Source organism: Musa acuminata, chromosome BXJ3-6 (assembly GCF_036884655.1).
Source record: "Musa acuminata AAA Group cultivar baxijiao chromosome BXJ3-6, Cavendish_Baxijiao_AAA, whole genome shotgun sequence".
NCBI classification, from domain to species: domain Eukaryota; kingdom Viridiplantae; phylum Streptophyta; class Magnoliopsida; order Zingiberales; family Musaceae; genus Musa; species Musa acuminata.
The window spans coordinates 5,502,126-5,515,976 of NC_088354.1; the positions used below are offsets into that span (position 1 = coordinate 5,502,126).

The 13,851-nt window shown below is 37.4% G+C and overlaps 2 protein-coding genes across 5 annotated transcripts; one reads left to right on the forward strand and one right to left on the reverse strand.

Moving 5' to 3' along the window:
• Window positions 1-277: 277 nt before the first annotated feature.
• LOC135641626 (uncharacterized) lies at window positions 278-885 on the reverse strand. The gene has a single exon (XM_065157142.1). The coding sequence runs from the start codon at window positions 822-824 to the stop codon at window positions 450-452; it is 375 nt and encodes a 124-aa protein (XP_065013214.1). The 5' UTR covers window positions 825-885; the 3' UTR covers window positions 278-449.
• A 1,504-nt stretch (window positions 886-2,389) lies between these two features.
• LOC103987108 (polyadenylate-binding protein-interacting protein 3) lies at window positions 2,390-12,103 on the forward strand. 4 transcript variants are annotated; one of them, XM_009405310.3, is made up of 16 exons: window positions 2,390-2,596; window positions 2,894-2,951; window positions 4,566-4,697; window positions 4,765-4,926; window positions 5,122-5,252; window positions 5,769-5,959; window positions 6,385-6,562; window positions 6,657-6,818; window positions 7,897-8,021; window positions 8,165-8,210; window positions 8,288-8,315; window positions 8,712-8,989; window positions 9,116-9,259; window positions 10,195-10,290; window positions 10,407-10,469; window positions 11,721-12,103. In XM_009405310.3, exons 3-16 carry the CDS (start codon window positions 4,577-4,579, stop codon window positions 11,748-11,750), a joined length of 1,755 nt encoding a protein of 584 aa, XP_009403585.1. In that variant the 5' UTR covers window positions 2,390-2,596; window positions 2,894-2,951; window positions 4,566-4,576; the 3' UTR covers window positions 11,751-12,103. The 4 variants fall into 4 exon arrangements, with proteins under 4 accessions (XP_009403585.1, XP_009403584.1, XP_009403582.1 ...); XM_009405307.3 differs by having other exon boundaries at window positions 2,396-2,604; XM_009405309.3 differs by lacking the exon at window positions 2,894-2,951 and having other exon boundaries at window positions 2,390-2,604.
• The last annotated feature ends 1,748 nt before the right edge of the window (window positions 12,104-13,851 follow it).

Below are 13,851 nucleotides of genomic sequence, written 5' to 3' on the forward strand. Positions count from 1 at the left end.
ATAGAGATATCTGGGCGCGAAACACGAAGATAAAAGCTTGTTGGAATAATTTTTTTGGATATACTTGATATAAATCCATTTGTTCTTTCTGCTTGTGTGCAGAATGCTCAGGTAGGAATTGTAAGTTTATGATCTCTCTGTGTTTCTGACGCCCTCAATCAATGCATTAGATATTAATGTAAAGAATGACAAGATTTTGATTGTTACTGGTGAAGTATGTCCCTGCAAAAATTAGAATTCCCATTGGATTATAATCATGTAATTCTGCACACAGGAATAAGAACGAGAATAACGTTATTAATCATCGACATGTTCTACCAACAATGCCAAATTTGAGAGCCCCTCACACCGAGCTCCATTTATAGGTCGACGAAATTAAAGGCGATCGCAGTAATAACTGTGGAGACCTGCATGCATTCATGCCAGGCTTCACATATCATTAATCAGTCTCAGCTCCGCTTCACAGGGTCGAAGTTGGCGACGGCGACGACGGCCCCGACGATCACGACGAGCACGACGCCGCCCGCGACGATGCTGAGGAGGAAGTTCTTGAGCGACGGCGAGACTCCCGGTTGCGCCGCCTCCGCCACGTCCGGGATCACCAACGCCGCTGCCAATGCTGCCGCCGCGAGCCCGCTCATTGCCTTCTCCTTCGCGGACGACGCCCGGACCTTGCGCTGGCTGCTCGGCCGCCATCGTCCCGCTGCCGCGGGAGTAGGCCGAACAGGCAGCATGAGCGGCTGGAAGAACGCATCCGAGCCGGCGAGGGGCCGGCTGCGGCCGACGCCCGGCATCGCCATGGTGACAGCGGAAGCCGATGCCATTGTTGTACTAGTAATCGATCTGCCGAATCAAGATCGGGCCTCGAGCTGCTCTGTTTGGGCTGCGCTAAGTATGGAATGGGAGACATGATCTCAGGATTTGCTTGGGTTGCCATATCAGCACGTGCATCCGACGTGTCGGATTTTGATTGCCGGAGAGATGGATAAGGTTATCTTCTTTCTCGGGGAGGAGACAACCAAAGGATAAGGTTACGAAAGCCTTCCATTGCTCTAAAAACGCAGTGTTGGGTGGAGCAGACAAAGTATTCGCCATCTTAATTAGTCGCCTTCTTCCCCTTCCTTTCATCTCTTTGAATCCGAGAAACTGATACACAGAAATCATCCTTGCATGCTTCTCTTGGACACGAAAAGTGCCTCAATCATTCTGAACGAGCTCAGGAAGATGAACATGGAACAGCTTGGCCATGGAGGTGATCGAATGAACTCTTGCCATGGCTCGCCTCCTTGCAGTGATATTGGCATGATTCTGCCGTTCTACCACAGTTCCTCCTCCTTTGTGGATGATTCAGTTCCAAGGAAAAGCTGCTTCAAACATCATTATGATAGAGAGACCAAAGAGATCCTAATCGCTTAATCTGAAAGGATCAATCTTATTGTGGAATCCTTAATAAATAACATGTGAAGAGGCAAATCTCACGTTGCTCATATGCGACTAGAATAATAATATTTACCCTTATATTAGATAGATTATTCAAGTCTCAAACTAATGTATTTATTATGTATTTAAATTAAAGAGGTCAATCAAAGAGTTTTCATGATTGTTATGTCTTTTAGATATAAAAAAATATAAGATATTTATTTAACTAATGATGTTTAATGGTTAATAAGTAACTAATGAAAATTGACATTTAATAAAATAAAAAATAGTAAAGTTGATGCGAGGTATTTAATAAAATGAGGGAGAAAATAACGTGAGGTGATTACTATTAGTGGGTGTAATGTGAGGAAAGAGGTAAGAAGATTTTACTGGACACTATAAATAGAAAATTAAGTATTTATAATTCAATAAAATTTCTTTTAGATACTTAAATAATTGGGACAATATGACATATAGTAATAGTTATTATCGTGTTGATATGATTAAGATAGTATATATATCTCATATCAAAGAAAAAATATAAGGCAATATATGTTATTCCTATTATAGTGTTCTTCAATTTGTGAGAGCTTTTATTTTACTTTTTGTTATTAAAAAAAAAGAAAAATCATGACTTCCGTGAGGAAAGAAAAGAGAATTGAATAGGGAGTTATTCATAATTTACCTCTTTGTCCCTCGGTTTTAGCTCTCCAACCCTTCTACTCCACGGAAATTACACGGCAAGTTCCAGGCACAACAAAAGTCTTTGCAAATATAAAAAAGATAGGGGTTTATTGAGAAATTTACCATTTTATGGTCCATCGTTGTTTCATTTAGGCTCTTCGACCCTCTATTCAAAGATAATTACGCAAAATTAAGGGGGTTTATTCATAAATGTTCCCTTCTTCCCTAATGTTATGGTCTTTTTAGCGCTCTAACCCTTATATTCCATAAAATTATGCATCAAAGTCGGGCCTCGGGCAAAACGCTGTTATCGCCCGTCCCCAACCTCGCCCGAAACGTCTTCATCGTCGGCCCTTTTGTTCTTGTGGAACCCTAAAACACCCTCAAATCTCTCTCTCTCTCTCTCTTTCTCTCTTCGATTTCAGCGCTGATAAGGAGCCGATTCCAATCCCACCGCCCTTCGATTCGTCGGTTCTCCTCCGAGATCCCGCCGGTACCGAGGTTCGCAGCTCTCTTCCCCCTTTATTGATCCGAGATCCTTTCTTACCCAAAAAGAAATAAGAATTCTTCTTGGTGACCTGATCCATCTCTGTGATCTGGATGCTTGTTCTTGACGTGTCATTTTAGGCGATATGTTTTCCTTCTTGATCTACATTGGATAGAAAACCTCGAGACTGGAACCAATTTTGTTTCTTTTTTCTCGTCTTTCGTACTAATTGCTGATCTGGAATAGTTCAAGTTAGAAGAACGAACTTGGAGCAGTGCAATTCATCTGTTGGCTTCTTTGCAGGAGGTCGGGATCTGTCGGATCTCAACAGGAGCCTCTATTGAGGTTCCAATCGTTGAAGGTACCGATCGTCTTGGATATTTGCTTGTTCCTAGCTCTAGTGGCCCAGTGCCGGTTCAATGATCCTAGGTTTCGATGAAGTATTGTATCGAGGCTGGAACAAATTGTTATTCTTGAAAAAAATTATGTTCTGTGTTAATAAGGCTGTTTAGTTTATCAAAAGGATGTATGTTCACACCAGTTGTTTACCTTATCTTTCTCTCCTTATACCTTGTTTTTTGCATGATTCCTGTCTTGTTAGACTGCTCGTGTATGTGGCACGCATGGAGCAGATGCTAAGTTTGCTGTCCATTGAATCTTATTTTTATTATTATTCTTGATGGTTCCAATAAGGCTATTTGTTCATAAGAAGGAGATATGTTCATTACCAGTTGTTTTCCTTATCTTTCTCTCACTGTATCTTGTTGTTTGCATGATTCTCTCTTGTTAGATTGCTCACGTATGTGCTGTACATGGAGCAGATGCTAAGTTTGCTGTCCGCTGGATCATATTTTTCATATGATTCTTGATGGTTCCAATAAGGCTATTTGTTTATAAAAAGGATATATGTTCATACCAGTTGTTTGCCTTATCTTTCTCTCATTATACCTTGTTTGCTTGATTTCTGTCTCGTTAGACTTGCTCATGTATTTTTCTGTCCACTGGACCTTGTTTTTTGTATCATTCTTGATGGTTCATTTGCAAGTCTGTCTTCCTGTATCTAACTTGTAATTTCGTGGTTCCTGCTTATTCAAGCCTGGACTTTTTCCCCCTGAAATTGAAGTCTGTATCATCTGACCATCTCGAAGCCTATAAGCTAATGCTGATATGAGTTCCCAAAACTCTCAGCTCTATCAGTTCATCCAGTTATCCATCCAGGTTTCAGAAATCATAGATGACTAAGGGTTATTTCACTGGCCTTTGGTCCCTCACAGTTGCGATTTATCTTTTCTTATTTATGGATAAACTGTTGCCTCCATTTCTTTCTCTTGTTTCCAAGTTCATTTGAGGCAGTGATGAGACCAATGAAGTCCAGGGGAAAGAAGATCAAGAATATCATTTAATGAGCTATATATGGTAGGCTTAACAAACAACACAGCAACAAGAGATTGGAGATTAGTGTTGGTTCCCTATGCAGCTTAGAACCCTGGTTAAAATGTAGTGGAATTATAGCTTTGAGGTGGATTATGGTATAATAACATGAAATATTTCTTGATTTTTTCTTGTCAGATTCGAGACTTGGAGCATATTGTTTCTTTTCATCTCTGAACATGCAATTAGCCTTGGAAATTCCTCTCTCCCTCTCTTGACCTCAGCTCCATCTATTCTTTGCTTGGGTATCAGCTCTGGTCCTTTCTTGTTTTACATGCATTTCTTTTGCATTCTTGGACCTCTTGGTGACATATTAGAGATGTGGAACAGAAACTTCATGTCTTCCATGTCCTATGTACTTTGCTGTTTCATTTTCAAGGTTTTTGATACTTTGACAAAGCTGTTCTTTTTCCTATTATATTATTTTTTTAGTTCTTCAAATAAATATTTGGACTTCTTTATGCGTCTTTTTGTTTTGTTGAATCAGTGTTTTCTTTTACTATTTAAGCTGAAACTGATGTGTTTTTAATCCATGTCTACTCAGAAATTAACACAATGAATTCGCAACAAGGCAGGCCATCTGCCAATGGATATAACCATCGTAGAGTTGATACAGTGACAGGTTCAAGGATGGACAGTAAGATGCAATCAAGAAAGTCAGCCTTCCCTAGTTTTGGTAATGCCTGTTAAGATGAGATGTTGTACTTGTTAAATCCTTTGTCTTATGAAGCTTTTTGGCACAGGCTCATCAAATGGGATCAAGGCAGGAAGGGTTACTAGCCCATCACGGGATCGACTAACATATGTTTTGACATGTCTTGTTGGTCATCGCGTGGAAGTTCATGTGAAAAATGGTTCTATAATCTCGGGGATCTTTCATGCAACAAATGCTGATAAAGATTTTGGTATGTACCCATACTTTGTTTGTGCGTGATTATACCACAAGTTCTAGTACCAGTCGTATGGTTATGTTTTTACCCCTCCCTTCCCTATTCTTGTGATTTGTGTAATTCAGTATCTTGATAATAAAAATATCTCTTCCGTTGACTCTGTTTCCTGTCTATTTTGCATGATTAATAAGTGTTTGGAATTGGTTGCAGAAATTGTTTTGAAAATGGCTCAAGTCGTTAATGATGGTTCAGTCAGAGAGCAGAAGTCTGTCCATGATACTATCAAAACACCTCAGCCAATGATCATACCTGCACGAGAACTTGTCCAAGTTCTTGCAAAGGTTTATCTTACTTTGTTTTTATATTCTTTTAGGTTTTAAATTAAATTGGCTTGCTATTAGAGTTGTGTTACTCATTAATTGCAAGAATTCAATTATCAGATACCAGGTTAGTGGTAGACCCTGTATGGCAAAATGTGTTCTGTCATGCCATTCCATGCCAGCCCAGCACCCATCTCATCCATGCTAATGATTTCTTTTTCTCGTAAGCTGCTATGATTCTTGCTGTTGAGTATTGCACCAAATTGTGGGCGTACAAATGACATGCACTTCCTTGAGCGGTTTTCCTCTTTCACAGTAGCATGTGCACCATGCAATGCATAAATCACGTCCGGAAATTTGATGCTTGAGTGACTGTTACTTCGACCATATGCATTTGCATAGTTGGTTAATACTTGAATGACTTGTCCATCTTTTACTTATTTTGTTATACTCTGAAATATTCCTGTGTCTTTATTCTAGTTCTTATATGGTGCATATGATACTTTTCACCTTTTTACTTTTCTCTCATCATATCAGGATGTGTCACTAAGTAGTGATGAATTTACCAGTGGGCATGCACGTGAGAAGAGAAAAGACCTCATGATAGATTCTGTTATTTCTCATTCTCATCATATGGAGATGGAGAGACAGCTGGCACCATGGATGCCTGATGAAGATGATCCTGATTGTCCTGAACTGGACAATATATTTGATGGAACATTGGATAGGTAGCTGAAGTGACATCAACTTTTTTATTTTGCATATTATGGTATTTCCAGGTTAACTAGCTGTATCCCATTAGTATCATGTATTTTTGTTCATATTTCTTGCATCTTACTTTGGGTTCATTCTTTTACTGCCTTGCAACACACTTTTGATTCATATATCCTTCAAAACTTATTTCAAAACTCCTTGTTACATTTCTTATATCAATTGCAGTTTTACTCGTTACATTTCTTATATCAATTGCAGTTTCTTATTGTCGGGATAATGAATAATTAATATATAGATATCCAAATTATTCTTGCAAGAGCTCTAGGTATTCTTTTTACTGTCACTATCCAAATTAGCCTTGAAACTGCTAATTAGCTTTTTCTGTCACTAAGTTGATAGTGTTTTCTTCATTGATGTGTTTTATAATTCTCTAAACTAGGAACTGGGATCAGTTTGAAACAAATGAGACTTTGTTTGGAGTTAAGAGTACCTTTAATGAGGAACTATATACTACTAAGCTTGAAAGAGGTCCCCAAATGAAAGAGCTTGAAAGAGCAGCTTCAAGAATAGCTAGAGAAATAGAGGGAGAGGAAACCCATGATTTTCATCTAGCTGAGGTGACTCTTTTTTTTTTTCTTAATTATGCTGATACCTTCTAAATGGCTGCTATTCTGAAATTGTGTTCACTTATTTTAATGCTTTATGTAACAGGAAAGAGGCTTTTATTCACATGATGATTTTGGCCTTGACGAGGAGAGCAAATATTCAGCTGTACGTAGGGAAGCCAATGATAGTGGATTTAGAGAAAAAAAGAAAAGTGGTAATGAAGCACAGGCATCATACGTTGAAACTCAAGCTACCAGTTCATCAGTGGTAATCACAACATTTTTCCCTTTTCTATTTTGCTGATATGAATAGTTTTAAGCTCAGCCATACTGTTTGTTCTGGATATTTTTTAGTATATAGCTATCAGAGTTCCTTGTTTTTTTGTCCTTAGCTGCGGGTTTAAAATCAGACCTACGGCCTATCTCTTCTCAGAATAATCTTGTAATGATTGAACTCAACTTGGATGAAAAGGTTACGAGTTTCTGACATTAGTAATCTCCTCACTGGATATCTGATTGATTACATGGTTGCCATTTCATGTTTGATTCATAATGGGCAGTCTTCAAACAAAGAAACAAATCTTGTTATTTCTGATTTTAGTTTTGTGATTGATTTGTTCACAATGTGTAGAAATTAAGTACATATCTAACCATGTCTAGTACTAACAATGTAAGAACTACAGTATAGCTAAACCACTACTATGATTTTCTTGTTAATTTCTTTTGGTTCTTTAAATCATGGTTCGTCTTATCGGTCTGTACCAGTGTATTGATCGACCATCGGTATGGTATGTACCGAACTATACTGACCTATTGATACAATACGGTGAGGTATATCAACAAACCGTTATGTACCGCCGATACCGGACAGTACACAGTGGCATGACAAACCTTGCTTTAAATGAGATAAAGGTATTTAACTTTATACCATATATCTATTGGGACTCATGTTCCATAATTCTTGTTCTATAGCTCTACTTGAACTAAATTTGAATGCTAAGTTATTGAAAGTTGAAACTATTTGGATATGATTTGTAGCATACAAGATAAAAGCCACAATGACTCTACCAATCTTTTAGAGCAATTTGACAAATATCAAGACTAGGAAAATGATTGACAATAGTTTGACTAGTAAAATGATTTCACAATATGTCATGTTGATTACATGAAATGTTATCAACTAATATAACTTGTAGAATATCGCATTTGTTATTTGCATTATCCAAAAAACAATGCACAAACTATTAAAATCTGGTCCATCTTCTTTGTTCAGGCTTCTGATAATTAACATGAGGGGAATTATTCTTTTATCTATATGTTGGTTTTTGTGTTCATAAATCGTGCAGGATGAGGAGATGGATTTGCACTTTCTTGCTGATAAGGATTTAGGTCTCTCTTCTGTTAATCATAATACTGAGCTAATGTCCAATTCTATTTCATGGAGTTCCCCATCCTTGGATGTTGATATCAGGTTTGTTCCCCTGTTAGGTCATTTGATTCTGTACTTGAGTTTTCAAAATAAAATTGTTATAATGGGTGCATGAGAGATTGTTCATATTGGTCATTAATGGATTTTGTCATAATCTGTTGATTTGATGACTATGATGTATCTAGGCTGGATGCAAACCAGATTAAAGATCAAGTTGGCAAGGAGTGTATGGTGAGTTTTTCTATTATCAATAGTTCATGCAACTTCTAAGCCCCTTTGTTTGGTTCTGACATGATTCTCTTCTGCAGGCTATTCAGGAGTCTCAAGCATCAGATGGTCAGTATATGAGATTGTTTCTGAAATGTTATGATTTTTAACTTCATTGAATATCTTGGCATTCTCATCTTGTTTAGTATTTATTTTCTTAAATTTGAAATTGTTTATGCTTCAGTTTTTTTTTTCTTTGAGAGTATTGATAATTATTTCTAATCTCATATTTTCTTCTGTTGTTTATGATGGAGGTTTCAGTAGTACATACACAACTTGCACCAACATTCTTATCTTTTCTGAATGTGTCCAAGTTTCTTGGACTACTGGAGCTTCCACTAGTTTAATACAAGTTGATGCCACTGAGAAAATATTTTATTTGTACACGATTTGCCAAATTATGTGTTTTGCTCCACCTTTCGGAGTTTGACCTTTGTCTTCTTATAAACATTCTACATGTCGCAGATAAGCATCTATCAACAGAATCAGAGGGGTTATCTTTAAGTGCCACTTTGTCTGATCCTTCATCTTGCAATCAAGGAAATATAATTACTGAACCTTCAGATTCTCCGGTACTTGGCAAATTACCTGCTGCTTCCAAACCTATTGATCCGCCTATACGACTTGGTGGTTCTGCGGAACATGCATGTGCTGACTCAGCATTAAGTCATCCTTGTTTATCACCGAGCTCTTCTTGTGGATCATTATCTTCAGATAAATCAACACTTAACCCAAATGCTAAGGTGATTTGCTGGTGGAAGTGATCTTCTTCTTTTTTTTCTCTGCTTAGACTTTGCCTAGGCCAGTTCATTTGGTTTCATTTTTTCCTTTAATATTTCAGCCTAGTTACCTCTGCTTTTATGATTCAGGAATTTAAGCTCAATCCGAATGCTAAGAGTTTTACCCCATTATCTTCTATGAGGCTGCATACAGCAGTATCTGATGGATCAATTTATTACCCTAGTAATGCAACTGCTGTTCCACATATGCATGGTCTGCCTATAGGTGTGGGGGTAAGTTCCTGATTTTTTTTCTCTGTTTTTCCATTTGTGTATTGTGCTCTTAGTTTTTATAAATCAGTTTTGTGTAGATTATGTGATTGACCTTTACTTAATTTCTTTCCCTTTTATGAATCCTTTTCCTGTTATGTAGTCATTATTTTTGTTATATCCTTTTTACCTATGAAGCTTAGAATAATGAGAATTTGATATTGTCTCAGTAATTTTTTGTCTTTTTCTTCTCTTTTCAATTGACTTGAGTGTCATTTAGTTCATGCATGTGTAGAGTCATTACATGTTATTTTCAGAATGTGATTTAAGCTATGCTAGACTACTAAATATGTTTGATGGCCTCTTCTTTGTTCTAAGACTAGACAATTCATTACCATTACAAATATAGATTGTGCGTGTGAGTGATGTACTATAAGATCTTGTTTTATTTCTTCATATGGAGGAAAATTTAGATTGGTATCACTGTCTGCCATCAGTGTCCCACTCATTACCTATCTTGTGTTTTTTCTTATTTTAAGCTCTCTGGGAAACTTAAAAGGTTGTGAAATTGGTAAAATTGACATTAGATTACTGATAGTGAACAAAAGTCGCCTCATTTTTTTTAATTTAATCCTTCCATTAGGACTCAAACCCTTGACCCCAACACTGTACATTGTTTGCCCTAACTACAAGGATGTCTTCTCAAAGACAACTCATAAATTTTGATCCAGTTATATAACATCTAGCATTTAGTTGGTAGTGAACCAGATTAAGAACATATCGGATGTGCACATATCTTTGTTATCATTGACGGTTACTGAATTTTCAAAAAGGAAATATTGCCATTGATGTGAACTTGTTTGTGATCTGCTTTGTGCTCCACCTTTTTCCGCTTCTATTCTGATCCTATTTTATCCTTGTTATCATTTTTTCAATGTCTTGTGCTCACATTTTTATAGGTTGGTCCATCATTTGGCCATCAGCCTGTTCTTTACAATCCTCAGGCTGCACCAATGCAATCATCCCAGGCATATGTCCACCCTAGTGGACCAATGGTGTGCAAAATTTCCTATATTTACTTATTTTTGCCAACAAAGAAGAGTCTTTTTCAGATATGTCCATCTGTTGTGCAAGATAGTGGTTGTTTAGTCATTTTTATCATCGTTTGCAGTATGGACAGCAGATGATTGTTGGGCAGCCTCCACAATTTTATTATGTGCAGAGCTATCCACCCGTAAGTTAATCTGTTTATCCATTTTAACTTTTGATCCGGCGTTCTATTCTAAAGCATGTTAGAGGATCTGTTATAGTGTCTTTTACTGTGCATTTAGATTGTTAGTTCTGTTTATGAAAATATACTGTTTGGAGACCAATATTCATTTTCTTGTAAATAGTTGTAAATATAGATATTTCCATGAACCGAGTTCTTCACATGGTTTTCTACTTGCATAAACTAATTTAAAAATAAAAGGAAAGAATGGAGGGGGATATGGCACTGCTTCAGACATGATGAATCTTGACTATGAAAATTTGGCACTTTTTTTTATTTCTGACAAGAAAATGTTTACGCTATGCCTACATGAAATTTCTAGTTAGCTACAGAAAAATGTTTTGTGTTCTATAATTCTTTAAGATTCTACTAATCTGTTTGAGTGAATGTATGTTTTTACACCGTTGAAGATAAATTATGTCTTGTAGTTTGTTTTCTACACTCAATTCTGTATTTATATATTTCTGGCTGAGACTTATAAAATCTGTTGTTTACTAAATTAAAATCTATGATAAATTCTACAGATTGTCATAATTTAATATCTTATGACAATCTGATCAGGCATACATTAATATCTTATGTAGGCCTTGTAATAAATGACTAAAACCTGAGACATCCTTCAAGCCAAAATAAATGTGGATTCTGCTGTATAACTCAAAAGTAGTTATCGTTTATTCAGTGGTAAATAAATATTTGTAACTGAATGTTGGAAATTAGACAATTTAAGGTAGTTGGAACCTTCCCATCCATCATGATACTAAGTAGAAGCATGAATCTGCAATCAAGCCAGAAACATGGAACCTTTGGTGGTTTAAACTGAAGTATGCTAATTGGTCTAATAGTTAATAGCGATAAATAATTCATAGCGATAAACATGGAACCATCTTGCTTTACCTTTGGTGTCATCTTGATTTACCCTTGTCTTTGTTATTATTTTTAAGCAGACTTACCATACTTCTTTTTTCTTTGGTGACCTGATAAGATGACAAAATTACATGTCAATACAAGCATATGAAAATGGATGCAATGTTACATCGATCATGCTTTTATAACCCAAGTTATTATATACCATTTACTACTGATATACAAAGAAAACATTGGTGTTGTCAACAGTTGGAACATCAAAATCATGTCTTTTATTACCCGCAATAGTGTATTACTCCTGCATCTCCTTTTGTTCCCTACGCTGACTCTGCTTTCCATTTTAACCTGCAGGAAATGCCACAGAAAGGCAGAAAATTCTAGTACATGATTTGACCTCAAGCGATTTCAATGGCCTGTAATCTGTGATTACTGAAGAATCGGCGAAAGAACAATTGCTTTGGCGTGTCGGTGAAGATTGCCGGGATGGGAGTTGATTGACTTCATCAATCTCGAGAAACTTTTTATGATAACTTTTCATGATTGTAAATCCCTACAGATCACATTTGTTCACAAGACTTGGACAAGAAGTTTGGATGTCAAACTGCTTCAGAGGCAGATCAACTAGATCTTCTCTGTAACAATACCTGCTGCTTTGTTTTTGAGGATCACTGGTTTGTAAGAGCTGATCCAAATAAACCGAGCAACAAAAACCAAAAACCTACCTTGGAGATTCATTTGATTGGGCTTGGTCACCTGCTGAGTGAGTAGTAGATATCACACTTGGTTTTCTATGTTAATGCTTATCGGATGAGATTTTCTCATGCACGCATCCGAATGATTATTGAAACGACGTCGTGGTAGTATGTGTGCCTTACACAAGTCATCGGAGCCACAACTACATTATATGCGTGTTTGTGTTGGATATATATATATATATATATATATATATATATATATATATATATATATATATATATATTACCAATGCTGCTTGCAGCCGACTTATTCAATGTTATTAGATTTCACATTCGAGTTAATATAATATCTTGTTTAATATAGAACTCATGCAAGGAATCATTGAATGATTACATAGGTTAATTATATATTATTTTTTATAGTTAGTTATCTTTAACATCTCAGTATCGACATCTCTATAGTTATGAAAAATGAAATATTTAAATCTATTTATTCTAAAGTTTTATCAACGAAAATATGAAAACAAAAAAAAAAGGTGATGACGATAGTATCGGTGGTGGTGGATGGTAGTGTCGCTAGGAGTCGTAAGTGGTTGTTGTAGATGAAGAGAGTGACGACAGAGGTGAGGATCACTATGCATCTACGTTGACATCGACGTCGACGTAGTTGCCAAGCAACCCTTTCGTTGCTTTGCATTTACATCGATGCTCCATCGTTACAGAATCGAAGTTTACTGTCGAAGCCATCACGGAGATCCATCGCATATCGAAGCAGGACCTGGAGATGTGTACCCCCCTTACCGATGTCGATGCTATGCCCCTCCTTATTGCCTACCTCATCGATCACCACCACTACCACTCGTCTGTGTTAAGGCTCAAGAGACATCGCTACCCTCCTCAACCTCTCCATCTCCGCCCATGAAGCGCTTATGTCGCCCCGAGCATCCTCGACACCCTTGTCATCGCCCTCTGCCTCCTCTCCCCTGTCGCCACAACCTTTACAGCTTCCTCTCTGTCGAAGATTACCATTCCATCATCGGGTCAAAGAAGCCCCTCATTGTCGCCCTCATAGACCTCCTCAGTGCCCCCAACACATCGACTAGGTCCATCAAGGACGCACTCAAGGCCCTCTTCAGCCTTGACCTCTACTCGCTCAATCGCACAACCCTCGTCGAGCTACCCCTCTTCATGCTGGTGGTAAAAAATGGGAGGAAGGGGGTGGTGGAGGACGTGACGATAGTGATTGCCCATGTGACAAGTGCATAGAAGCGTTCCAAGAGTGGATGACGTCAGACTCCTAGTGGATGGGGGGAGCGAGAGGGCAAGGGAAACTATTACGATTGTACTACTGAACCCGGTAAAGAGCAACGGAGACAAGGTAGTGGGGTACATCAAGGAGGTGGACGAGGTAGAGGCAACCATGAGGGCTCTAGTCGACGATGAGAGTCAAGTGAGCACAAGGAGGAAAAGCAAAGTAAAGGTACTACTTAAGTTCTTGAGAGGGCGAGAGACCCAACTATACAATCTTAATTAATTTTTAGTGCTCCGTAATTGCTTTGCATTTGCCACCATTAATATCGTCCACAACCACCAAGTGAAATATTAGATTTTTTTTTACCTTTTATTTACATGTTTCCATTGATAAAACCAACAATGTTAGTAAATAGATTTAAATATTTTAATTTCATAACTACATAAATGTCAACATAATTTTTTAAAATGAAATAACTGAAGTGTTAACGATAACTAACTATAAGGGATAATATGTAATTAGCTTTATGGTAGCA

Coding starts and splice junctions, on each gene's coding strand:
- LOC135641626 (XM_065157142.1), bottom strand. CDS start 824: ATGGCATCGGCTTCCGCTGTCACCATGGCGATGCCGGGCGTCGGCCGC.
- LOC103987108 (XM_009405309.3), top strand. CDS start 4,577: ATGAATTCGCAACAAGGCAGGCCATCTGCCAATGGATATAACCATCGT. Junction 4,698..4,764: donor GTCAGCCTTCCCTAGTTTTG/GTAATGCCTGTT, acceptor TTTTTGGCACAG/GCTCATCAAATGGGATCAAG. Junction 5,960..6,384: donor TTTGATGGAACATTGGATAG/GTAGCTGAAGTG, acceptor TCTCTAAACTAG/GAACTGGGATCAGTTTGAAA.